This window comes from Thermothelomyces thermophilus, chromosome 3 (genome assembly GCF_000226095.1).
Source record: "Thermothelomyces thermophilus ATCC 42464 chromosome 3, complete sequence".
Taxonomy (NCBI): domain Eukaryota; kingdom Fungi; phylum Ascomycota; class Sordariomycetes; order Sordariales; family Chaetomiaceae; genus Thermothelomyces; species Thermothelomyces thermophilus.
In genome coordinates, this window is record NC_016474.1 from 277,113 (window position 1) to 299,751 (window position 22,639).

At 53.2% G+C, this 22,639-nt stretch overlaps 10 protein-coding genes across 10 annotated transcripts; 5 read left to right on the plus strand and 5 right to left on the minus strand.

Moving 5' to 3' along the window:
* Positions 1-4,116: 4,116 nt before the first annotated feature.
* On the minus strand, positions 4,117-5,315 carry MYCTH_2303153 (uncharacterized protein). Its single transcript, XM_003662436.1, has 2 exons — positions 4,956-5,315; positions 4,117-4,891 (listed from the first exon to the last, which is right to left on the minus strand). Exons 1-2 carry the CDS (start codon positions 5,273-5,275, stop codon positions 4,309-4,311), a joined length of 903 nt encoding a protein of 300 aa, XP_003662484.1. The 5' UTR covers positions 5,276-5,315; the 3' UTR covers positions 4,117-4,308.
* Positions 5,316-6,840: 1,525 nt separating this feature from the next.
* MYCTH_94484 (uncharacterized protein) lies at positions 6,841-7,878 on the minus strand (the record flags this gene model as incomplete). Its single annotated transcript, XM_003662437.1, has 1 exon — positions 6,841-7,878. One exon carries the CDS (start codon positions 7,876-7,878, stop codon positions 6,841-6,843), a length of 1,038 nt encoding a protein of 345 aa, XP_003662485.1.
* A 609-nt stretch (positions 7,879-8,487) lies between these two features.
* On the minus strand, positions 8,488-8,718 carry MYCTH_2019378 (uncharacterized protein; the record flags this gene model as incomplete). Its single annotated transcript, XM_003662438.1, has 1 exon — positions 8,488-8,718. A coding segment is annotated over one exon (231 nt), but the record flags the coding sequence as incomplete, so codon positions are not given.
* A 34-nt stretch (positions 8,719-8,752) lies between these two features.
* MYCTH_2303155 (uncharacterized protein) lies at positions 8,753-9,239 on the plus strand. The gene has a single exon (XM_003662439.1). The coding sequence runs from the start codon at positions 9,015-9,017 to the stop codon at positions 9,201-9,203; it is 189 nt and encodes a 62-aa protein (XP_003662487.1). The 5' UTR covers positions 8,753-9,014; the 3' UTR covers positions 9,204-9,239.
* A 716-nt stretch (positions 9,240-9,955) lies between these two features.
* Positions 9,956-11,096, plus strand: MYCTH_2126239 (uncharacterized protein; the record flags this gene model as incomplete). The annotated part of the gene is made up of 3 exons (XM_003662440.1): positions 9,956-10,228; positions 10,520-10,870; positions 11,016-11,096. The coding sequence occupies 3 exons, from the start codon at positions 9,956-9,958 to the stop codon at positions 11,094-11,096; spliced, it is 705 nt and encodes a 234-aa protein (XP_003662488.1).
* Positions 11,097-11,208: 112 nt separating this feature from the next.
* On the minus strand, positions 11,209-12,847 carry MYCTH_2303157 (uncharacterized protein). The gene is made up of 3 exons (XM_003662441.1): positions 12,533-12,847; positions 11,987-12,393; positions 11,209-11,834 (listed from the first exon to the last, which is right to left on the minus strand). Exons 1-3 carry the CDS (start codon positions 12,577-12,579, stop codon positions 11,467-11,469), a joined length of 822 nt encoding a protein of 273 aa, XP_003662489.1. The 5' UTR covers positions 12,580-12,847; the 3' UTR covers positions 11,209-11,466.
* Positions 12,848-13,167: 320 nt separating this feature from the next.
* MYCTH_2303158 (uncharacterized protein) lies at positions 13,168-14,124 on the minus strand. The gene is made up of 2 exons (XM_003662442.1): positions 13,553-14,124; positions 13,168-13,489 (listed from the first exon to the last, which is right to left on the minus strand). Exon 1 carries the CDS (start codon positions 13,827-13,829, stop codon positions 13,659-13,661), a length of 171 nt encoding a protein of 56 aa, XP_003662490.1. The 5' UTR covers positions 13,830-14,124; the 3' UTR covers positions 13,168-13,489; positions 13,553-13,658.
* Positions 14,125-14,541: 417 nt separating this feature from the next.
* On the plus strand, positions 14,542-16,428 carry MYCTH_2303159 (uncharacterized protein). Its single transcript, XM_003662443.1, has one exon. It carries the CDS (start codon positions 14,776-14,778, stop codon positions 16,261-16,263), a length of 1,488 nt encoding a protein of 495 aa, XP_003662491.1. The 5' UTR covers positions 14,542-14,775; the 3' UTR covers positions 16,264-16,428.
* Positions 16,429-17,007: 579 nt separating this feature from the next.
* MYCTH_2143478 (uncharacterized protein) lies at positions 17,008-18,571 on the plus strand. The gene has a single exon (XM_003662444.1). The coding sequence runs from the start codon at positions 17,413-17,415 to the stop codon at positions 18,553-18,555; it is 1,143 nt and encodes a 380-aa protein (XP_003662492.1). The 5' UTR covers positions 17,008-17,412; the 3' UTR covers positions 18,556-18,571.
* Positions 18,572-19,406: 835 nt separating this feature from the next.
* MYCTH_2303163 (uncharacterized protein) lies at positions 19,407-21,982 on the plus strand. The gene is made up of 5 exons (XM_003662445.1): positions 19,407-20,093; positions 20,278-21,189; positions 21,309-21,474; positions 21,561-21,677; positions 21,778-21,982. The coding sequence occupies exons 1-5, from the start codon at positions 19,566-19,568 to the stop codon at positions 21,858-21,860; spliced, it is 1,806 nt and encodes a 601-aa protein (XP_003662493.1). The 5' UTR covers positions 19,407-19,565; the 3' UTR covers positions 21,861-21,982.
* The last annotated feature ends 657 nt before the right edge of the window (positions 21,983-22,639 follow it).

Below are 22,639 nucleotides of genomic sequence, written 5' to 3' on the forward strand. Positions count from 1 at the left end.
GCTATATCCTATAGCCTTCTTTTTAAAGAAGCTCGACAGACTACATCTTAATTATCCGATCTACAATAAAGAACTACTTACGATTGTCGAAGCTTTTAAGGAATGGTAACTATACCTTAATGGTATAATTAAACTAGTATAAGTATATACAGATTATAAGAATTTACGGTACTTTATAATAACAAAGGAGCTTAATAGATAACAAATATAATAGGCAGAATTCCTTATGGAATTTAATTTTAAGATCCGCTATAAGAAAGGTAAAGAGAATGTATAAGTAGATACCTTAAGCTGATAAATAGATCGTATAGAAGAATAAACGGAAATAACATTACCATTATTTAAGGAACAAATAAATAGAACGCTATATTACGAAACGTAGACACCTATAGAAGATAATCTACTTGACTCGTTCCTAGAATATTATATAATCTTTTAAAAAGAAAGGATTAACGAGGTATAGTATTAAGTAGTACCTAGACTAGTAATACCTAATGGAGTGGAAGAAAAAGATAGGAAACTCTAGTACCGAGGTAGAGCGTATATCTATAACAAAGATCAATAACTATAAATGATTTAAGAACTCTACGAGTCGAAACTCGGAGGACACAAAGGAGTTACAAAGACTATCGCATAAGTCAAGAAACACTATAACTTTCCATAGTTAACGGTACAAGTTAAGGAAGTCGTACGGAGCTACGACATCTGTAATCGAAGCAAAACGGTATAATACAAGCTATATAGGCTACTTTAGCTACTGCTAATAGCTAACAAACTATAGAGTTTAGTTACGATAGACTTTATTACAAAACTGCTAGAATCTAAGGATATAGCTATAGGAGTAATCTATAATAGTATTCTTACTATAATAGATCACCTAACTAAATAGGTATATTTCTTTCCCTATAAGGAGTCCTAGATAGCTAAACAGCTAGTAGACGTAATCTATCGGCAAGTCGTATTAATATACGCTTAGCTATAAGAATAGATTACCGATAGAGATACTAAGTTCATATCGAAGTTCTAGTAAGCGTTAATATAACAATTAGGCGTTAATAGTAAGCTATTAACGGTATATTACCTATAAACCAATAGATAAACGGAGCGACTAAACTAAGTTATTAAACAATACCTCCGTTCTTACGTTAACTACTAACAAGACGACTAGGTTATACTATTACTAATAGTATAACTTACCTATAATATAATACTAATAGAAACGACTAAAGTTATACTATTCTTTATAAACTATAGATACAAAGTAGACCTTAGGTAAGGACTAGAGGTTATAGTGCCGAGAGCAGTAGTCAAAGTAGAACAAATGTATATACTATATAAGAAGCTTAAAAAAGAACTTAAGTTTATTAGAACTAGAATAAAGAACTACTATAATAAATATAGGCTTAAGGGACCTTGCCTAGAGAAGGGAGATAAAGTCTACCTAATTATACGAAACTTACAAACTAAACGACTAAGTATAAAGCTAGACTTTAAGAAGGTCAGACCCTTTATTATTAAAGAACGAATCTCGACATTTAACTACCGACTATCGTTACCATCATCTATACGACTACAGATAGATGTTTTTCATATTTTACTTCTCGAACTAGCACTAAAGAACGCCAAGGTTGCTATGTATATTAAAGTAGAAGACAAAAAGGAAGAATAGGACGTTAAAGAAATCCTAGATTTATATATTATTAATAGAGAACTATAGTACCTAGTTAAATAGCTTGATTTTAGACTAGAAGATAACTTATAGGAACTAGTTAAGAACCTAAGTTACCCTAAGAAACTAGAGTAGTTCTACTAGTAGAATCCTAACTAGCTATAAGAATCGGCTCTAAAGCCTATTCCCTAATAGAGAAAGAAGGGAACCTGCTAGAATTAGGACCGGGATCTAACCCGATCGACTCCTAATCGAGCATATCAAAAGCACCTAACGCCTAAGCCTAACCCGCGAGGGTCTATATCTCTAATATTAGTAGAGGAGTATCTAGTTCTTCCTCCTCCTCTAAATGAGCTACGCTACGACGAAAAACTTCGGTACCACAATTGTATAGAGATTGCTATAAACGACGTAATCGACTTAAACGGCTTAGCGTCTAAGCGAGAAGCGCCTTAGTCTTAGTAATCTCTTTCAAAACCTTCTCCTGCTCTAATAAATTTAAAAGAACTAAGATAGTTAGTAACCTAAGACTATAAAGGAAAATAATAAAGAACCTATAGGTATCTATAATGTTTAGGCTATTATACTTCTTACTTATATAAATGTAGTTCTAATACTTGTTTAAACTCTCTATTATTATATAATGCTTTTATAGCTTTATATTCTAATAATGCTTATAAGGTATAGTAACCTTATAACCTTTTTATTTAATCTTAATCGTAATAATATATTATTTACGCTTAGAATCGTAATAGTTCCTAGAAATATAATTAGCTATAGCAGAAGGAAGCTAGTAGAAGAAGGATATTACCTATAGGGGAAAAAGGGGTATTAGTAATATTTAAAACAAGTCATAAGAAGCTTTTAGGTCAAAAGCCCTAAAGAGGGGGTATCATGTCACGAGCCAACTATATACCGCGACCCGGTAGGGTATAGCAGGCTAAACAAGCTACCAATCAAGAAGGGCACAGAGCAAGGCTAATACGGGATCACTAGGGAGCACGGGCTACCATAGGCGAACAATTACTAAAAGGGAAAGATAACGGAGGATAGCCAGCTACCAAAGGCAATCCTAAGGCAGGCTAGAAGGGGACTATAAGCAACTAACAAAAGTATATATACATGTAAATAATCACTCGTTATAGTAGACTTTAGGAGTTTACTAGTGATAGCAACCTACAATTACAGTACTTATACCAAGCATCGCTGGCTACTATGAGAGGCAACTCTAGTATTGTTGTAAACCCTTTGGCTTCACCGAATCCCTTAGACGACCTGTACGCTTGTCCCGCTTAATTTACCTTCGTCTGAACCCTTTTAGAAGAAGTCTAAGCTGGGTTTGTTACACCTAGCCTCTTCTCTAAAGGCTATAGCTACCTATTACTTATTAGCTAAATACTAATCCTTAGTAGCCTTATCCTTAAAGACTATTACTATATCCTTGCTTAGGAGCTTCCTAGCCGTAATAGCTCCCTAGCGATTAGAGGCCCTATTAATTACTTAGACTATCTTGGCTAGGGTTTAGGCTTTAAGGTCTTCCTATAGGCTTACATTCTATATTATAACCTCTTATAAGGCCTATAATGGCACTGCCTTAGCCGATAGTAGGCCTCCTTAAGGGCCTATTACCTCCTATTATAAGCTTATAACTACCTATACCTAGGTAGGGTAAGGGGTAGCCTTAAGGGCTTCTTTAAGCCCCTTTTTGACTTCCTTAGCTATAAGTTCCTATAGGTTTAGAACTAGGCCTATAATAATAGTTATAAAGCCCTATAAGAGCCTATTAGCAAGGTCCTATACTTTGCCCTATTTAGGGCTTAGCACTAGGTCGACTAGTTATATAACAAGACCCCTTAGTTCTTTAATATCTAAGGTAAGGTAGGCCTATAATAGGCCCCCCTTTAATTAGTTTAAAGCTATAAGCCTCCTTACTTAGTGGCTTGGCGGTAGGCTTTAAATTAACGTTACGTTTAGGGGCGCTAGGTGGTCTATACGGTAAAAATTTTGACGGGCGTACGAGGTAAGGTCGGATTACGGTTGGGTCCGGTTCCAGCGCTTGCGATGCCTGTTGTACACCCGCACCGGCTCGCGCGCGGTTGAAAGTGGTACCGTTAGATAGCGCTTTTCAAGAGCTTTCTAGCGATGGTAGTTTCGTGAGTTTTGGTAAGGTATTCGTAACGATGCAAGAGAGCCTCTTTTTTTTCTTTCTATTATAATATTATTATAAAACAAGGTACGTTTCAGAGCTATTTATAGCTATAGTATAGGCATTGCATTTTTCCTTCTAGGTAAGGGACTTGATATAGTACATTATCTATAGATATGTCTATCGTATAAGGTTAGATAAGATAAGCCCTATAGATTCTAGAAAACGGGCTGGCAAACAGAGGGTTCTTTGTTCCTATCCTCTACTTATATAGAGCTATAGGGCCAGTAAACGTAGGAAGAAGACATCGTGCTTTTGAACTATTTATAATACTACAACCTTTTCTTCTATCTATTGGAACCATCTTCTATCACTAGCCTTGGCATAGGATTGCAAAGTCTTCCCAGACCAACCTCCGTATAAAATACATGTGTTCTATGGACAAGACACGTGCGACCTGCTAGAATGCCCTCTAGAGCCCCCTCCCCACCGTCTAGAACAGCCTCGAGGCCAGCTCCTCTGCCTTCTCCTTGGACATGGGCCTGGCCTTTGGAGCCTCGGTGCCAGGAACCTTGAAGAACAAGCTGGGCGACTCGCCCGGCTTCAGGGTGTGGCTTAGGTAGCCTCTGTGCGCAGGATCGCGGTAGTACTCGATGTCGTCACGGCTCGTCGGGTCGGGCAGGCGATAGTAGTGTTTTTTGCTCGTCCGGACCTGCTCCAGCACGCTCTCGACGTGCTCCGGCCCCACGGGAAGCGGCTTGTCCGTGTTGATGCTCTGCCCTTTGACCAGCCGCTTAAGCGACTCCTTGGTGTAGAACCGCGTCACAATCTTACCGCCGGCGGCCTCGACCGCCTTGATCGCGGCGGCGGATGCGCGGGACACAAAGATGTCGACGGGTGTCTTTAATTTGTCTCCGCCGCGGGCCAGTATTTTGATCCCGTCCTTGATCGTGCTTCCTACAATGCCCGACTTGATGAGCTCGCGGGGGGTTATGGGCTTCGTCGGATCGAGGCGGCCGTTATCGATCCAGGTTTGGAGCTGGTCGATGTTGAATTCCATCATCTCGGGCGCACGGCTGTATTGTGTGAGCAGAGGCAGGCACGTGCGCTTGTAGTGAGGGCCCGAGACGGAAGACCTACTGGTTGACGAAGCCGTGACGGCCATGGCTGACGATGAGTGGTGTCTGGCCGCCCTGGAACCACGGCTTGATTCTAGAGTGCTGACCGGTACCCTTGTGACCGCGGCCGGCCGTCTTGCCGTAGCCGGACGAGGGACCACGGCCTCTGCGAATGCGCTTGTGGTAGGCGCCCTTGTTGTCCGAGAGGTTCGCGAGGATCGATGCGCTCCGTGTCTGTACTGAGAGGGCGGCAAAGAGGGAGACCAGGCTCGGTTGCCTCGCGGGGGCCTTAATCGCTGCAGCGCAGCATCGCGCCGCCTGCGCAAACGGTATCGGTGGCATGGTCGGCTTTGTGGTCGTGGCAGAGAGAGTGCTAAGGCTGCTACATCAAAAATTACGGAAGTCGCTATCACCATAATCCGCTCACCGCCTTCCATATACTGCCTGGCAGAATCGGCTAATTTAGACATGCAGGCCCGTGCCAAGGCTTGTCATATGACAACGTGTGAAGTGTACCAATGATCCTATTTGTACTGTGTGGTGGATCGGGCCCCACTAGGGTTCCCAACCCCACCAGGGTTGCAGCCACCCACATCTTCCTGCAGGATGGCCCTGGTCAGCATCGCGCCGCCTGCGCAAACGGTATCGGTGGCATGGTCGGCTTTGCGGTCGTGGCAGAGAGAGTGCTAAGGCTGCTTCTTCAAAAGTTATAGAAGTTGCTACCACCATAATGCGAAGTGTACCGATGATCCTATTTGTACTGTGTGGTGGACCGGGCCCCACTAGGGTTCCCGGCCCCACCAGGGTTGCAGCCACCCACATCTTCCTGCAGGGTGGCCCTCGTTAGCATCGCGCCGCCTGCGCAAACGGTAGTCTCGGTGGCATGGTCGGCTTTGCGGTCGTGGCAGAGAGAGTGCTAAGGCTGCTTCTTCAAAAGAGGCGGCCTCTTCGGACCGTACCACCTGGTCCCGCCGGACCGTACCACGTGACCCCGCCCACATATAACCCCAACCCTGACCAATCCCTTTTTTTTCACACTTTCGCAGACTAGCTCTCTGGCTCTCTAGCTCTCTGGCACTGGAACTGGCTGAATTGCTCAAAAACGCAATCAAATGAAGAGAGCCAAATCTTGTTTTTTCTGACTAAGCAATGCTGACTAAGCTGCGGCCTCTGCGCCCTTCCCATCGCCCTATATGGCGCCCTGCGTGGCGCGCGAGCCTCTAGCCGCCCTGCTTACGCGTGGCGTTCTAGTTATACTACCCTGCCCCGGGTGCCTGCATGCGAGCCTCTGGTAGTCCTGGCCCCCCTGGTCCCTATGCGCGAACCTCTTCCTCCCTAGGTAATAGGCTAGCTATTAGAGATGACCTCGTTATCATCTAACTAGCCTAGGTTATGACACCTCCTCCTATGCCGACAGGTGGTTATAGTGGATAGACGGCTGTAGCCCTGTCACGTACGTAGGCTAGGACCCTGGAACAATAGCTTGCGTGACGACTAAGCCTGGCATGGTGATTCTAACTACGAATTCATACGTAGCTAACTTTATAGATATAGAAGATTGAGAAATTAGGTAGATTAGTAAAGTGGTTGCATTGATAGATCAATTGAACTATAGAAAAAAAGGTATGGGGGTGGCCAGGGTTGGGGTTATATGTGGGTGGTGTCACGTGGTACGGTCCGGCGGGACGAGGTGGTACGGTCCGAAGAGGCCGCCTCCTCTTAGACACAAATGTATGGGAAATTTGGTGATGATATGTCTTAGCATGTCTGGGGGTTTTGGCCCAACCTGTCGAACAGGTGGGGGTACTTAACTAATTAGTCAGCCCCAACTCCACTGTTGTTTGATGGATTTCCTTCTCGAAACCTAACCCAAACCAAGATCAGGGCCGTGGACTTGGCCTCCTCCGTCAGGACGGATTGTGAGAAGCCTTCTCGCTCTCTTTCCACGCTTCCCTCACCGCGCCTTGGGGATACTGCGTCATGTCTCGTGAAGGCCTCCAAGAGACCCATGACCCTTGCCCTTCGAACGCTCGCCATTTAGGATCAAATGGCGAACGACCACTTCCAAGCTGGTGATACGAAGTGATGGTAATAAACCAATACTCCGTTACCAGCTTTCGCTCCCCATACTTGATCTCGGTAGATCGCCGTTCCACTGTCGTGTCGTAATCCGTGAGACACTGGTTGCACGATCCGATAGCGCCCCGGCATGGTACGATGAGGCAGGCAGAAGGAGAATCGGTGTGAAGCGCGCTAACGGTAAGCTTTGCAGACTTGTTCGTAGCGACGTGGGTACAAATGGAGTATAGGCAGTTATCAAGGTTGTCTCGTAGTGCTTGATCGGTTCCATGGAGCCAACTAAGGGTCCGCGTGCCAGATAAGAATAGCTCGTCCTTGAGTATCTTGGCCGACCACTTTTCTCTCCAGCGGAGGCTGGAATAGGAAGTGTTCTTGACTTCGAACTTATCCAGTGGCAGGCCGTTTGGTGGACCGAGAAAGTGTCGATTCATGACAAGGCGGACATGACGATAACGGACCCGAAAACTAGTTCCGGAGAGATAAGCAAATTCACGCCGGCAACTTTTCTCCCAAACTCTAACACAAAAGGTGCAGTTAATCGTGTGCTCTGAGGACCAGAACCGATGCAGAACAGAGCAGGTGTGGCAATAGTATCGATTGTGTCCAACATCCTTCTCAAGAAGAAGCAGAAAAGCCTCGCGGTCCGGGTCGTTGAGGCGCATTTTTGCCTTCGAAAATAGGAGGTCGAATAAGCTCTTGCATGTCAGCGAAAGCGCCAGGGCCGACTCCGGTGGTAGGTGTTCTCGGCAGAGGTAGACGATAATATCGGCCGGGTATTGCAAAATGAGGGATGGTGATCTGGCCTTGTGTCGACCTGCCTTCTGTCGACCTGCCAAGCGTGATAGCGAGCTACCCATTTGGCCCATTGTCAGCCACTCGAGTTTGTGCTTGGAAACCGTCAGATGGTGGTGGTTTGGGGGGGTGGGGGGGAGAAACTGCGGTTGCAGGTCGGAAGGACCAATTTATATTGAAGGGGCCGGATAACAGGTGCACGATGTAGAATGCGCGTGTGCTGGGTTGTGCCGCGTAATGGTCGTGCGGGCGAATCTCTGCATCACTGTACATACAAGGGGACCGAGGGTACTGTGTAGAAAGGAGTAATTAAACCTTGTGATAGCTGAAATGGGGTATTTTTGTGTGACGCAAGTGTGTTTGGGCCCGGCGTTCCGGCTCCTTGGGTCTTCGGCCGGCTACCCGAGCTCTAGGGGACTGACTGGCCCTGGGGCCTGGGGCTGGGTCTTTTCACCCCCCCTGGCCCAACGGTTAGTTGTTTGTTCATTGTTGCGTCAGTTGCGTCAGGCTGCCGGGTGACGAACGGATAATTATAGTGAAACTGCGGACAGGCCTTGGAAACCGACTTATACATACCTTCGCCACCTTCGCTAGCCGACGAAGAGCTTCATTCGTGGCTCATCCCCGTATACGCATTTAACTTCGCTCCATCTAACCTCTCCCTCTAGGTCGGGAGGAGGGCCAGGGCTCCTCCCGATTACGAAGCGATAGCTCGTGATCAGTCTCAGGTCCCTTGTTCGGAACTCGCGCTTGACGCCCTCGATCAGCAGCTGGACCTGCTCCCGAGGCCAAGCGAAGACCCTTGTGAAGAGGGCCGGGGCGTGCGAGGCGACCGACATCTGCATGTGCAGCTGCTCGAAGCGGCCTAGCTCCTTGAGTGTAGGGTCCTTGGCCCAGGGACCGATTGGAATCTGTCCGGACACGGTGAGCCTCTGATCTCCCTCCTCTGGCAAGTCTGTAATAACATACAACAGGCAATACGCTACCCGCCGACGAATTTGGCAGGAAATGGTGCATTGTCCGTCGGGTCTCTCTCGCGATGTTTTTTTTTTTTTTTTTTTTTTTTTTTTTTGCAGCAGGAGAACTCTTTGTTTGCTTTTGTGCGGAGGGATTTGAAAGTTCATGGGGGAACGGGACGTACGTCAACCTGCAGGGGAACGGGGACCTCGTCCCCTGCTTCCTGTTCGTGTACTTCATGTTCGTCTGCGTCATGCTCCTCTGCTCCCTTCTGCTATGTTGGATCCCGCGGCCGCTCCTCCTGTTGTTCCTGTTCTTGCTCCTGCGCAGCTGCTGCCTCCGGCGCTGGCGACATCGTACGAAGAGCTTGGCTCCCCGTCGAGGCAAGTTCAGAGAACGCCACGCTCTGATTCTTTCCTTGCCCGTCTTTTCTGCGTCTTAGCTAATCGCTCCCCTCCCCTTTTCTCTCACCCTTTCTACCAACCCCGGTTCCTGCCCCGGCACTCGGGGCAATCGGGAAAGGTACCCGCGGATTCGGGGAAGCGATTACAAGAGAACTGGAAATTCTGATGGCTGTATGGAGCTTCAGGGCCAATCGCACTACTCATTTAGATAATTAGTGTGAATGAATAATACGTATTCGGAGCGCAGGGAGAGGGTGACGAGATTACAGTAACTATGTTGATAACCGTGGGCCCGACTCCTCTGCACTGCGGTGGCTACACCAAAACCCGAGACCAAGTCCCTGGGCTACGCTAGTTTTGGGTGGGATGCCAAGGGGCTTGCTTTAGTTAACGAGTGTAAAACCATGTCGTCCCCGCGTCCCGAGGCCCGATCAACTGTCTTACCCGCCATTCCTGGACGAGACAACTATTGCAGGCCCGCTCGCAACACTGCTTCTTAGGTCTTATAATAAGTATTCACGGGACACCATGGGGAACACAGCAGGGGAACGTACCCGTTCCCGTACTCTTGTGGCACTCTGTGCTAAGGCGATCTCTGCCCGGACGAAGCAAAACTAGGCGGTTTCCGCGTTCTTGATGCGGTGCTCTCCCGGCCGGCTTCACGATCATTACGCCATTGAAAGAGTCGGGAAACGAAAAATACCCGGCGAATGCATGCATGTTTCAACGTTGCCAAGTTGAATTGAGACATAAGTTGGGTAAGCAGTGTACTCCGTGACCGAGGAACATCATGGTGTCAGAAGAGGGCAACACTATGGACAATACCGCTGCCGCCGTGGCGGAGTCGCTCGACGACAACGGCCTCCTGGCGTCGACGCTGAGCCACGCGGCCAAGTGCAGCGGCGGCAAGCTCAAGGACCTGTACCACTTCGACGCAAAGGCCGACGTCTTCCCCGACTACGTCGCCGCCGCACACCCGAAGCTCGCGGCTAAGATGTCGTGCATCCACACCGGCTTCTTCACGACAAGCCACCGGATCCTCCCGAGCGCCTACTTCAGCAAGGTCAGTCATCCGTGTTTGCGGAACCAATGTCTCCAATTAGGGGGAAAGAACAAAGGGCAAGAAGGATAAAGAAGAGGAGAGAAAAGGAGAGAGGAAAAAAAGAAAAAAAATGGGAAGGGGTTGATGCCGCCTCCGCTGTTTTTGATCGATGTGACAAAAAGGGGGATGGGGGGTGGGGGGTGGGAGAGAGGGAGAAAAGGGAAAACAAAAAAAAAAAAAAATAAATAACCACTTGGCCACAGCTCCCCAATGGGACGTTCGAGATGCGGCTTCCCATGCAGTCCCGATAAGCCGGTCCCGCACCTGGATGTCAACGCCGACACGGGCAGCTTCGTCTGCGCCGTCCACCAGATGCCACCCGGCGGGGCGTACATACATGGCGGCGGGCGAGTATACCTCAGCTGGCCCGAGTTCGCGGCGGCCTGGGCGCGCGTCACGGGCGCCGCGATCCGCTACCGGGAGATCAGCGTCGCCGAGATGGTCGACCATCTGATCCCCCACCCGGACCTCGGCCTCGAGGTCGCCCTGATGTTCGCCTACTCATCCGAGCCGGGCTACGACGGCGGGATGCGGCTGCTCCGGGCCGGGGACCTGCGAAAGGGGAGAGAGAGAGAGAGAGAGAGAGAGAGAAGCTCAAAACACGTCTGCTTTTCCCGAAGTCCACCCCTAAACCCCCCACCCCTTTTTTTTTTCGTCTTTTAAACGACATCACGGATATCGTAGGATTGTATTAATGCGACTTCTGCTGACTGGTTGACCTTACTTCCCTTTCTCCCTCTATTTCCAGGCGGACATCGACTGCCTAATGCTAACCGTGGAGGAGTCGCTGGCGCGGCAGGAGTGGGCTGCTGTGCTGGGCCAGCAATGATGGCTGGTTCATGCATAATTACTGAACCTAATCTCCACGCAAGTTGCCTTTTTTTCAGCCTACCTTACTTACCTTTATTAGGTGCTCATGATAATGTGTTGGCTTTGATGACCCGGGTTCGACAAGTTGTCATATTATGAAAGGGGTTTAATTAGCGAAGTCTCTCTTGACATGCCAGTTACAAAGGGGGGGCCCACTGTGTCCGTCCGTATTCTTTCGTACTTGCGATAGTAACAATAGTCAATGAAAATTATTAATTAGTTGATTAAGCGGGGATTCGAGACGGGTATACACAGCTAGGCCATTAAGAAACGTTGATAGGCAATCGTCGGACAACGCCGGCGATCTCGGGGTGAGTGACACTTGGCATTCAGCGCTTCTTTTCCAGCTCCTGTTTGATTCGGGCCTCGGCCCGCTTGAACCCGGGCTCTTCCTCGAGCCGCTTCAGGTAGGCCCAGACCTTTGGGAAGTTGTCTCCTAACGTCCCCTTGCCCTTGCCGGCGGTGACCTGGGCGAATCTCTGCTTGGCGGCCTGCAGGGGGTAGCTCATGAGGATGTCGGCCGCCGTCAGGCTGGGTCCGCAGAGGTACTGGCCGTTTCCGGGAGACGTCTCGAGCTGGGACTCGAGGAAAGCCAGGTGGTTGGCTATCTCTGGCCCTAGGTAGACGGCAAACAGCTTGTCCACCACGCTCGACGTGATGGGGCGGATGAAGAAGGGGACCTTAGGGCCGTGCAAGACTGGATAGGTAAGGAAGACACACGAGTTAGCAGGCCACTTTCTTCTCTCAAGAAGATCACGCCAAAACTCAAAAGAAGTTTTTTTTTTGGTGGGGGAGGGGAGACCCCCTTCTGGCAAAAGAAAAGAAAGAAAGAGAGCGGAATCGACTTACTACGCATGACGAGGCCCAGCACCAGCGGCGGCATCAGACTGCCCTCGGGGTAGTGCAGGTAGTACTGGTAGCGCATCCACTCGTCCGTCTCGCCGCCGAGCTGGCCCTCGCGCCCGTCGCGGTAGCGCTTCGGGGCGAGAGAGGTGTCGCGGCCCAGGTGCTCGGTGAGGTACTGGACGATGAGGCCGCTCTCGGCCAGCACAAGATGTTTCTCCTGCTTGGCCGGGTCCGCCGGGTGGTCGTCCGGGAGAGCGATGCTGACGAGGGGGGACTTTCCTAGGGGATGAACCTTCCGAAGCTCGTCAGGAGCCAGCATGTCGGCGTCACGGTAGAAGACCTTGACGTTGTACTCGAGGCCAAGCTCCTCCAACAGCCAGGCGATGCGTTGAGCACGTGAATCATTGAGCCTGCCATGTCAGTCAGGATGATGTTTCTTCTTATTATTCATAAAATTTTATCTGTGTTTTTTCTATTATGTTGAGTAAGGATATTATTCCTTCCACCCTTATTATTTTCTCCAGTGTGCGATCGGCTCTTGACTCTTACCAGTATAGCGTGATTTTAGGTTGCGCTGATGTTGCCTGGGATACCATGGTGCTGATGTTTTACGGGCACTTGGTTATTGATATTCACTCCTTCGATCGAGTTGCGGTTCAACGGGGTGGTAATAGTTATTAAATAAGTAATAGGGAATAGGTAGGCTCGGATGTTGTCGTGCGGTAACTATTATTCTTCACGCGGGATCATTTCGTTTCTTTTATATAATTACCTAGGCAGCTACCTAGGCAGGTGTAGGTAATTATACGAAGCAGTGAAGAGCAGTCCACACGACTCGGCTGACGTTGGGCCAGAGTGTGTCCGGTCTGCCACGATGGGAAGAAATCCCGGACTCGCACTCGCTTTGCTGACGTTGGCTTCTAGTGCTGGTCTGTACCCGTAAGCAGGGCACCCTGATTGGTGACCCAACCGGAGCATGGTCCTTTTGCAGCCCGACGCGTCAGATTGCCGCCAAAAAGACCTAATTATCATACTGGATCGAAGCAACCTAATTACTCCGTTCTCCGTGCTCCGTGCTCGTCCGGGAATTATGAGTGAACACCACGAATAATACGTGATCTCTGTTCACTCGCATCTAGAGTGTACCTTTCTGGCTCCGAAGGCGGCATTTTTATTTTTGTCTTATTTTTTTTTTCCGTAAGGCCCGCATTTTTTGAGCATTTTATTCTAACTGCGCGCCGAGCACGACCCCAACCCTGATGCTGTGCCTTGTGGTTTGACCTGGGAAAGACCACTCCCAGCGTGCAACTAGGTACAGAATTGGGCCCTGAGCTTCCTCCGTTCCTGAGGCATCATCATCTTTTCACCGTTTCTGCTGGTTCTATCCATACCTTAGCCATCAGGTCCCGCCGTGCCCACCATCGATCAAATCATTCGTTTCCGGCTGCAGGCTTCCCCTGCCATTTCTTGTCCGGGACTCCAACGAGTTGACATCTGGCAACTGCTCTGTTTAAGTAAATCAGATTGATGTCATCCTCTCCTTTCCATACTTAAAGGGCGGCTTTCTACCTGCCAAAGATTTCTCATTTTTTCCCTACAAGTTTGCCTTCCTCTCCATCGGACGGGCGCCGCTCCGCGCGACCCAACCTTGGCGCAGTTCCCGTGTCTTAACGGCTCATTCTGTAAAGACTCTGAGCTCGACTCTGCCGTCAGCGGTCACTATCGTGTTCAGGATCGCGGCAAACACCGAAACTCGAAAATATACGAGAGCAGAACGGGCGGCGATGGCAGCTAGCCGCTCTGTAGCGCGCATGGCCCTCTTCCGGGAGACCCTTTCCACGTCCATGCTGCATCATACGGGCAAGAGCCATAGTCATGACCCTTAAATTTCAGAGCACCTGAGATTCAGATACAGACCGAGTTTCCCTCTGATTCATCGTCCCACCCCCCACGCGGCCACTGAGCTAGGGTAGGTGTGGAGGTGGGTCACCTGTGAGGTATGCGCTCCGTTGGTGCCCTTCTTTTAGGTTACCCGCGCACGACCGCGGCGACGGTGCGGTCAGGTAATTAATCATGGTCACTATGAGCGTCATTTGAAATATTCTCGAGAGGGCATCAAGGTGCGTTCGATAACTTTCCACGGCTGTTTACTTGTAGAAATCGCGCGATGGAGAGATACCGCACTACGAGTGGATGTACTGACAGGGGAGTGCCACGAGGTTGGTTATCATAGATATCAAAAGGGTCAACAGTTCCTTGATTGACACGGGCCGCCAAGTCTCGGACGGATCGAGCACGATGCGCCTCTCGAGCGCTATCTGTTCAGCTGGGCCCGCACCCAGCTGCCAAGGTGCATACCAAGCCGCGGGGCCGCACCAATCATGCATTCTTGGCCCCCTGACCGGGAGCAGGATCCAGCTTCCTACTGGAACCCTCCAAACCGGAACAGGCTCCGTGGGGGGTTCCAGAGGCCAGGCCTGCCACCCCTGAACCAGTCTGGCTCGCGTCTGGGCGGTTGCCATTGCGCAAGGCAGCGACAGGGAGGCCCGAGAGCATTGCAGGCGGGGGTTGCCGCTGCTCCTCGAATACATACAAGTCCCCGCGGTCGGGTGGTGGTTGCTGCTGCAAGTCGATATGCTCTCACATCGGAGTAAGGAACGGAGTGAGTGCGTGTGGCGTCTGTTTGCATGCGTGTGTCAGGAGGCATAATCTGCATGTAAACACAGGTGCATGCGCTGTTCCTTTGGACACGCTCAACTACGGCGCTCTTCGCCCCATCATCACCACCCACCATGTTTGGGAAGAAAGTGCGGCGGAAACAGCAGTACCACCTGCTCCGCATTCCCGGCGAGATCCGCAACCAGATCTACTCGGACCTCCTCCTCTCCTCTCCACACGCTGTCCCGATCTACCGAGGCGGCGGCAAAAAGGCCGCGGCCCCGGGGACGGCAACCAGGACGACCGACGAGGTACTCTCGGCGCTGACGGTGCTGACGGCGCTGCTGCGCACCTGCCGCCAGATCCACCGCGAGGCCGGCACGCTCTTTTACTCGCGCGCCCGCTTCGCCCTGCCCCCGGACGCCTCGCGCGCCCCGCACCAGGCGCAGGTCAACCTCCTCTTCCGCGCCTTCCTCGACCGCATTGGTCCCCGCAACGCCGCCCTCATCCGCCACCTCGCCATCCCCTTCCCGGTCGACCCGGACCTCTTCCTCCAGCACGCCTCCCTCTTCCCTCGAAGGCGGCCGCCGGGGGGACAGGAGGGAAGGAGAGAGCCGGCGAGCGGACATACTGATGAGCAGCGGAGAGACGAGGATGAGTACGGCAATGAGTACGGCGATGAGTACGACGGTGACGACGACGACGAAGACGCGGCGTTGTTGCTGATCACAGCGCTGCGGCGGCGTTGCCCCGCCCTCGAGACGCTCACGTTCGACCTGCGGTGCAACAACAGCTGGGCGCGGCGGTTGCTGCTGCTGTTGAACGTGATGACGGAGGCGGCAACTAGGAAGACAACAAAGACAACAACAACGATGATAAGTATGACAACGACGGCGCAGGTGACGGGCGCCGCGCAGGCGGCAGCGCTGCGACTGTTTGGCCCGGTCGACTCCCTGCTTCGGGCGGCATTCCCGCGCCTCAAGCGCGTGGACCTGCTGCTGGGCGCCGGGGTGTACCGGAACCCCTGGGCGGATCCGATCACGCCGGCCGAGGCGGCATGGCTGCAGGCGGTGCTAGGGAGTGAAATGGAGGGGAAGGAGAAGGAGGACAAGCAGAAGATGATGATGAAGGAGAGGAAGAAGAAGGATAAGCGGGGGTTCAGTGCCAAGTGGGACGTGACGGTCGAGGATGGGAACAAGGAGGAAAGGGGGGGGAGCAATGCCGAAGCGGCAGGCAGCAGCTCCGCGAACAACTGGCGCTCCGGGGGGGGATGGGAATGGTGGGGGGTGGGCAAGTGGTACGGGACGCCACGGAGACCGCGGCACGCGATCGAGGTGCTCTACGGCCCGCCCGCGCACGCCGTCCGGTCCGAGATGCACGACCAGTGGACCAGCCTGGACGTGGGGCTAGCCTACCTCCGGCTTGCCATCGCCTGGCTGCGGTCGCCCACCCGGGCCGTCCTCGACCGGGAGGAGGCCGTCGAGTGGAAGCGCTGGAGGCGGGCCATGCTCGCCAACGCCGCCCCCCGCGGCCGCGGGACCCTCTCGCTCAAGAGTTTGCGAGTTGGCGGGGGGTCCGGGAGGCGGAGCCTGCGCTCACTGATATGTCGGAAACAGACCTAAGAGTGGCGGGGTCGTCATGCTGTTCTTCGCAATTGGGGTGTTTCCTTGGTTCAGGGCGTTTGAGGAGTCTTGCTCGCAGTATGCATGCATACCTAAGGGTTCTTTTTTTGTTCTCGTCTTGCTTCTTTTCTTTCTTTCTTTCTAAGGTTGGGGGCGTTTCTGGCCCAGAATTCGGACGTCTGTTCCGTCCACTTCATGATACTCATCCTCCCGTTTTCGGAGGTCTCTTGGCTTGTGTCACTTCTGGTTCCTTTTTTTTTTTTGTTTGTTTTCCTTGATGAGTTGTGAGTGCCACACCCGAGACGCTCTTCGGCTGCTACGTATGTTTGTATGTACAAGTCCCTAAATGGGACTCGGCCAGGAATTGCAAGTGCATCCGGTGAGCGTTCAGAAGGATCAAACTTGGGGGCCCCCCTTTGTGGATCTGATACCACTTGCTGTAGGATGTGGAGGGATCATAGCCGGGAGGTTGAAGTTGGACCTATGCTCTCCTTGTCGTGTCGAAACACTAGGTATGCCTTTCTGTATGTGCACAAACAAATCCGAACCGACAAGGGGGCGAGGGGTGAGAGGGGGGTTGAGTGTAGCTAGCTGTTAAGTCTAAGGAGAGTGCAGCTAGCTACTGATGAACTAAACTATACACTCACGGATTATATCCATTCACATTTACAAAATTGGAACAGTAAACTGGTACGGGTTAGAGAGGTTCATATGTGTCAATTCCCGCTGACTTCGGCGCCACATCTCGGGGTAGTACTAATAGAGTTACAAGTCCAAACCAGCACAAACCAATTGTACATACGGGGTAAAGTCGATAACCCACTGATTAGGTCTTTAGCCATCACAAGCGGGGCAGGCAGTGAGTGGTTGGCTGATGTCGGCCGTCGATGACGAGAGCGTCGTCCAGGTGACATCATATCTTCTTCAATATATAATTGTTGGTATTGATGAAATACCGTGAGGGAACAGAGGCATACACATGATCTGGTCTGATATTTGTCGCGTTGGTTGTCGTTAATTATCAAGCAAAAAGACCAGAGTTTCGGTGCTCAGCAGCCTGATAATGCCTCTATTGCATCTCTCCCAAGGACATTTCTCTCTGCAAATGTAACGAAACATAATTAACGGTCGCATCAGCACCGCCAGAAAATGGCCGCCAGGCTCGTCTCCCATCCGGCCCCGAAGCCGCACTCGATCTACGAGTACGCCGGGCTCGCGAGACCGCCCCATCTCGGCCGTCTCGAGAGGGCCACGCACAAGAGCGGCGTGGTCGAGTCGCTCAGCATCGGCGTCGACGACGAGGACGACGGGTACGTCCCTGGCTTCTTGCACCTCCCGCCCGACATTTTCACCACCGACGCTCCGCCGCCCTCCGCCGCTGCTGTTTCGACCAAGTCATCCGACCAAGAAGAAGAAGGAGGAGGAGGAGGAGGAGGACCGGGAGCCCCGACGGCCGAGCAGACGAGCCAACAACAAGAACAACAACAACAGGAACAGCAGCAGCAGCAGCATTATCAGCGGCCGGCCACCGCGCAGCCGCCGCACCACCACCGCACGGCCGCGATCCTGCTGTCGGGGGCGGGAGGCGGGGTGACGGGGCCGAGCTCGATGTACCTGTCGCTGGCGTGCAAGCTGGCGACGCTGGGGCGGGGGATCCCGACGCTGCGGCTGGACTACCGGGCGGCCGGGCGGCGGGAATCGTGCGCGGCCGACGCGCGCGCCGGCATGGCCTACCTGCGGGACCTGTACGGGCTCGACCGGTTCGTGCTGGTGGGCTGGTCGCTCGGGGGCGCCGTCGCCCTCTCGGCCGCCGCCGACGACCCGCGCGTGGTCGGTTGCGCCGCCGTGGCCAGCCAGATGCCGCTGCCGGTGCCGCTGCCCGGTACCGAGGGCGAGGGTACCCTCGCCCTCGACCTCGCCCTCACCGACGCCGACGCCGATGCCGTCGCCGCCTGCCTGCCGCCCCGACCGCTGCTGTTGCTGCACGGCAGCGACGACAGCACGGTCGGGGTCGAGTGCTCGCGGCGCCTATTCGACGCATACGGGACCCGAGACGGGGCCGGGGCGGGCGACCGGGCGCTCGAGATCTTCGAGGGCGACAACCACGCGCTGAGTGGCAACGCGGAGCGCGCCGAGGAGCTGCTGTGCGAGTTCGTCGCCCGGTGCGCCGGCGTCCGCGTCGGCCCGCGCGAGAGGGAGGACGTGGTGGCGGCCGAGCTGGTCGAGGGCGGGGAGCGCCACGCGCTCATGGAGCGGGGAGGGGATCTCCGGCAGCCGGAGCGCGAGGACTAATTATTATTAATAATCCAAAAAAAAAAAAAAAAACAAGAAACCAAGAAAACAGAGAATCGGCAGATCTGCAACTGACACACCAAAATGGCCACAGGTAACGCAGTAGACTAGCGCGCCTGCTTGCCTATCGTTTAGGGGGTTTACCAAGGCGTGACTTAGTTTCATCATGTATATATATATATATATATATCTTTCACCAGTTGCGGGGGGAAGGGGGGGGGGAGAAGGGGATGGGCAAGTTGCCATGTTTTTCGGGTCAGGGGTAATCAATTAATTAGGTATTAATTAATTACCTACATCTGAGCAAGCTATCTTGCATTACCTAAAATAACATCGAGAAAGTGCCCACTTGTAGCAGTTGTTTATAACCCCTTTTTCTGTTTTCTTTCTTCTTTTCGAGTCCTGACTAGTTCGAACGAACGCACTTCCGGGGAATAAGTAAACCCACCGTTCCGAAGCCGAAGCCGAAGCCGAAGCCGACTCTGACGCCAACGAAGGAGCTGCGGGGAAATGGAGCCGGAGCATCTTCCGGTCCCACTTCCCCAGCCCTACCACCCAGTCTACACTACGCTCCCTTTTGGCTGGCCGAGAGACGGGGGTAGACCCCAGACATCGTGGAACGGGACCAAGAGATGAAAAGTAAGGACGATTTGTGATTCTGCCTTCCGGGGAGGCCCCTGGACGCCAGTTCGCGGTCCCGGCAAACAAACCGCGAGTTGCGATGGTCATGTCTAATTAATGTAGCTTCATGTGCTAAGTATTATGTATGGCATATTACTCTACAAATGTTTCCTCGACATCTCAGAGCGTAACCGATCCAGTTCCGACCCCGCCGTTGGCGTTCGTCACTAACAAACCATTCCCCCCCTCTCCGCCCCCTTCCCCAAACCTTCTCCACGCCCCGAGGTTTGTGGGGTATAATGATCTAATTAGTATCATTCCCACCCGTACCTTAACAACGTCGAGTTTGCTTTCTTTGAACGGCTGCAGTCGGAGACGACGGTACAAGTATGACGACGACGGAAGCCGAGAAGGTGGACGTGCTCATCTGCGGCAGCGGGTCGGCCGGGCTGTGCGCGGCCGTGTGGCTCGCCCGGTTCGGCGTCAACTACCGGATCCTCGAGCGGCGGGACGGGCCGCTGAAGACGGGGCAGGCCGACGGGGTGCAGACGCGGACGGTCGAGATTTTCGACAGCTTCGGCATTGCCGAGGAGCTGCTCCGGGAGGCCTACCACGTCCTCGAGGTCGCCTTCTGGGCGCCGGACCCGCGCGACCCCGGCGAGATCGCCCGGACGCGGTACGCCGCCGACAAGGAGACGGCCATCAGCCACCAGCCCCACGTGATCCTCAACCAGGCCCGCCTGAATGCGCTCATGACGGGGCTGTTGGGGCCGGAGCCGCCGGTCGAGTACGGCTGCGAGGTGAGGGAGGTCCGGGTCGACGACGGGGCCGCCGCCGAGGACCCGGACGCGTACGCCGTGACGGTGACGGCGGTCAAGGACGGGGTAGAGAGGACCTACAGGGCCAAATACGTCCTGGTAAGACACAATCACCGACATTTTCTTTGCCTTCCCCTGACTGGATCTACAAATAATAAACATAGCACTCGATGTTTCCTATATATGTATATATCTGTATATATATATATATGTAGACAGACAGATACTACCTAATTATTCATTATATTTCTCGATACGCATCAGCTAACGGGTTGACTCCCAGGGCTGCGACGGGGCGCACAGCACGGTCCGGCGGTCGCTCGGGTTCAAGATGGTGGGCGACAGCAGCGACGCGGTCTGGGGCGTCATGGACGTGTACCCGCGGACGGATTTCCCCGACATCCGCAAGAAGTGCGTCATCAACTCGGCGGCCGGCAGCATCCTCGTGGTGCCGCGCGAGGGCGACGCGCTGGTCCGCCTCTACACGGAGCTGCCGGCGGGCACGCGCGTGGCCGACGTGAGCCTCGAGGGCCTGCAGGCGCACGCGCGCCGCGTCTTTGGCGGCCGCTACCCGCTCGACTTTGCCGAGACGGCCTGGTGGTCGGCCTACTCCATCGGCCAGCGCCTCGCCGACCGCTTCCACCGCGCCCACCGCGTCTTCCTCACCGGCGACGCCTGCCACACCCACTCGCCCAAGGCCGGCCAGGGCATGAACGTCAGCCTGCAGGACGGCCACAACGTCGGCTGGAAGCTCGGAATGGTCCTGCGCCGCCTCGCCCGCCCGGACGTCCTGCTGCCCACGTACGTGCTCGAGCGCGAGCGCACCGCCGCCGATCTCATCGACTTCGACCGCGCCTTTGCCCGCCTCTTCGACTCGCGCTACCGCCGAGAGAACCACGTGTCGCCCCGGGACGTCGCCGACCACTTCGTCCGCGCCGGCCGCTACACCGCGGGGCAGGCCGTCCGCTACGACCCCTCCGTCATCACGGCCGCCACCCCTTCCTCTTCTTCTTCTTCTTCTTCTGTAGCCTCGGGCCTCACCGTCGGCATGGCCTTCCGCAGCGCCCAGGTCGTCCGCTTCTGCGACGCCAAGGCCATGCAGCTCGTCAAGGGCATGCCCGCCAACGGCCAGTGGTACCTCGTCGTCTTTGCCGGCGACCTGGCCCGGCCCGAGTCCGCGGCGCGCCTGAGAGAGGTTAGTAGTCTGTTCTCTTTTTTTTTTTCCTTCTTCTTCTTCTTCTTTTTTCCCCCTTATCTCTATCTCTACTTCAAAACGAGCTTCCTCCACTGACATCTTCTTATTTCTGTCTACAGGTCACCCGCTCGCTCGAGCGCATCGCCTACCGCTTCACCCCGCCGGGGGCCGACCCGGACAGCGTCATCGACCGGATCTTGGTCCTCGCGTCCGACCGGAAAACGGTCGAGCAGGACGAGATCCCTGCATTCTTCACCCCCGTGACGGGCAAACGGGGCATGAAATGTGCGTCTTGTTGCGCCCCCCCCCCCCTTCTCCCCGGGTCCTCCCTTCTCCTCACCGAGAGCCTCACCGCTGACTTGGGCAATCAGGCCTGACCAAGGTGTTTGCCGACGAGGAGAGCTACAACTCGGGACACGGGCACGCATACGAGGCGTACGGGGTCCATCCCGAGAGAGGAGCGCTGGTGGTCGTGCGGCCGGATCACTGTAAGTTCCCCCCCCCCCCCCCCAACCCCTTCTTATTAAATAACATGATGCTCCTACTTCTCGGGGAAACCGGTGGTTACTAACTCGGTTCGTGAAATAGACGTGTCCAAGATCGCTTCCCTGGACGAGGCCGACTCGTTAGAGCAGTTTTTCGAAGGGTTTATGATTCCGCAGCGGACCTGAGCTGTCATCGTTTGTTTAAATATTTAATTAATTGGTATTTTCCTACTTACAATATTATGTCCATGGTCCAACGGCACCAAGCATCGACAAAAGTGTCGAGGAGAGAGAGAGAGAGAGAGCACTTACAAATATATGAGCACTAAGAATACCAGAAACCTAAGTCTCGTCTCATGATGCTGCTCTGCTCTGCGCTGCGTAAAGAGGGTGATTAAAGGACGTCACGGACAAGGCGTCAGGGGGAAGATTACAGGGATCCAGAGATGATGGTATCCGGTCCAGATAATCTGGGATACTTCAATATTTCTTTTTTAGAATCATCCCATCTGACTCCCTGGGCTGCCGCTCCCGTCCTTGCCGCCGTCGATGTCGTGATTGGCTCAGGGGGCGGCACAGGGAAACTACGGAAGTATTGTATTGTATGTATGTAATACATGATAAGGTAGTATTGTATTGTATGTATGTCCAAGAACATAGGCGCGTAGTTACCTGTAGGCCTCCGTGCAGGGTGCACACAGGAAAGGACGCTCGGTTGTCTGCCGTGGGCCTCAATTTCTGGCCAAACCGGGGGGGAAGCCTCGTTAGGTGGTTGGGTCTGGGCAGCGGCCGCTGAGGTCGCCTGCCGAGTGCCGACCAACCGACCAAATTCGATTTGCGCGCGCAGGCCTCATATGAAGTTCAGCTCAGCCCGACCGTGGTTGTTGTTGGGTCTGCCGCGTACGGAGGCATCCGATTGAGGCAGGCTCTCACAACATGGAGGCAGCACTGTGGGAGGGCTTTGA

Bases quoted from the DNA above. Each gene is read 5' to 3' on its own strand.
- MYCTH_2303153 (XM_003662436.1), bottom strand. From the start codon at position 5,275: ATGCCACCGATACCGTTTGCGCAGGCGGCGCGATGCTGCGCTGCAGCG. The intron at 4,892-4,955 runs GTAGGTCTTCCG...CACACAATACAG, and splicing joins CGTCACGGCTTCGTCAACCA to CCGTGCGCCCGAGATGATGG.
- MYCTH_2303155 (XM_003662439.1), top strand. From the start codon at position 9,015: ATGCTCCTCTGCTCCCTTCTGCTATGTTGGATCCCGCGGCCGCTCCTC.
- MYCTH_2303157 (XM_003662441.1), bottom strand. From the start codon at position 12,579: ATGGTATCCCAGGCAACATCAGCGCAACCTAAAATCACGCTATACTG. The intron at 12,394-12,532 runs GTAAGAGTCAAG...CTGACATGGCAG, and splicing joins CCTAAAATCACGCTATACTG to GCTCAATGATTCACGTGCTC. The intron at 11,835-11,986 runs GTAAGTCGATTC...TTACCTATCCAG, and splicing joins GCTGGGCCTCGTCATGCGTA to TCTTGCACGGCCCTAAGGTC.
- MYCTH_2303158 (XM_003662442.1), bottom strand. From the start codon at position 13,829: ATGGACGTGGAAAGGGTCTCCCGGAAGAGGGCCATGCGCGCTACAGAG.
- MYCTH_2303159 (XM_003662443.1), top strand. From the start codon at position 14,776: ATGTTTGGGAAGAAAGTGCGGCGGAAACAGCAGTACCACCTGCTCCGC.
- MYCTH_2143478 (XM_003662444.1), top strand. From the start codon at position 17,413: ATGGCCGCCAGGCTCGTCTCCCATCCGGCCCCGAAGCCGCACTCGATC.
- MYCTH_2303163 (XM_003662445.1), top strand. From the start codon at position 19,566: ATGACGACGACGGAAGCCGAGAAGGTGGACGTGCTCATCTGCGGCAGC. The intron at 21,475-21,560 runs GTGCGTCTTGTT...TTGGGCAATCAG, and splicing joins GGGCAAACGGGGCATGAAAT to GCCTGACCAAGGTGTTTGCC. The intron at 21,678-21,777 runs GTAAGTTCCCCC...TTCGTGAAATAG, and splicing joins GGTCGTGCGGCCGGATCACT to ACGTGTCCAAGATCGCTTCC.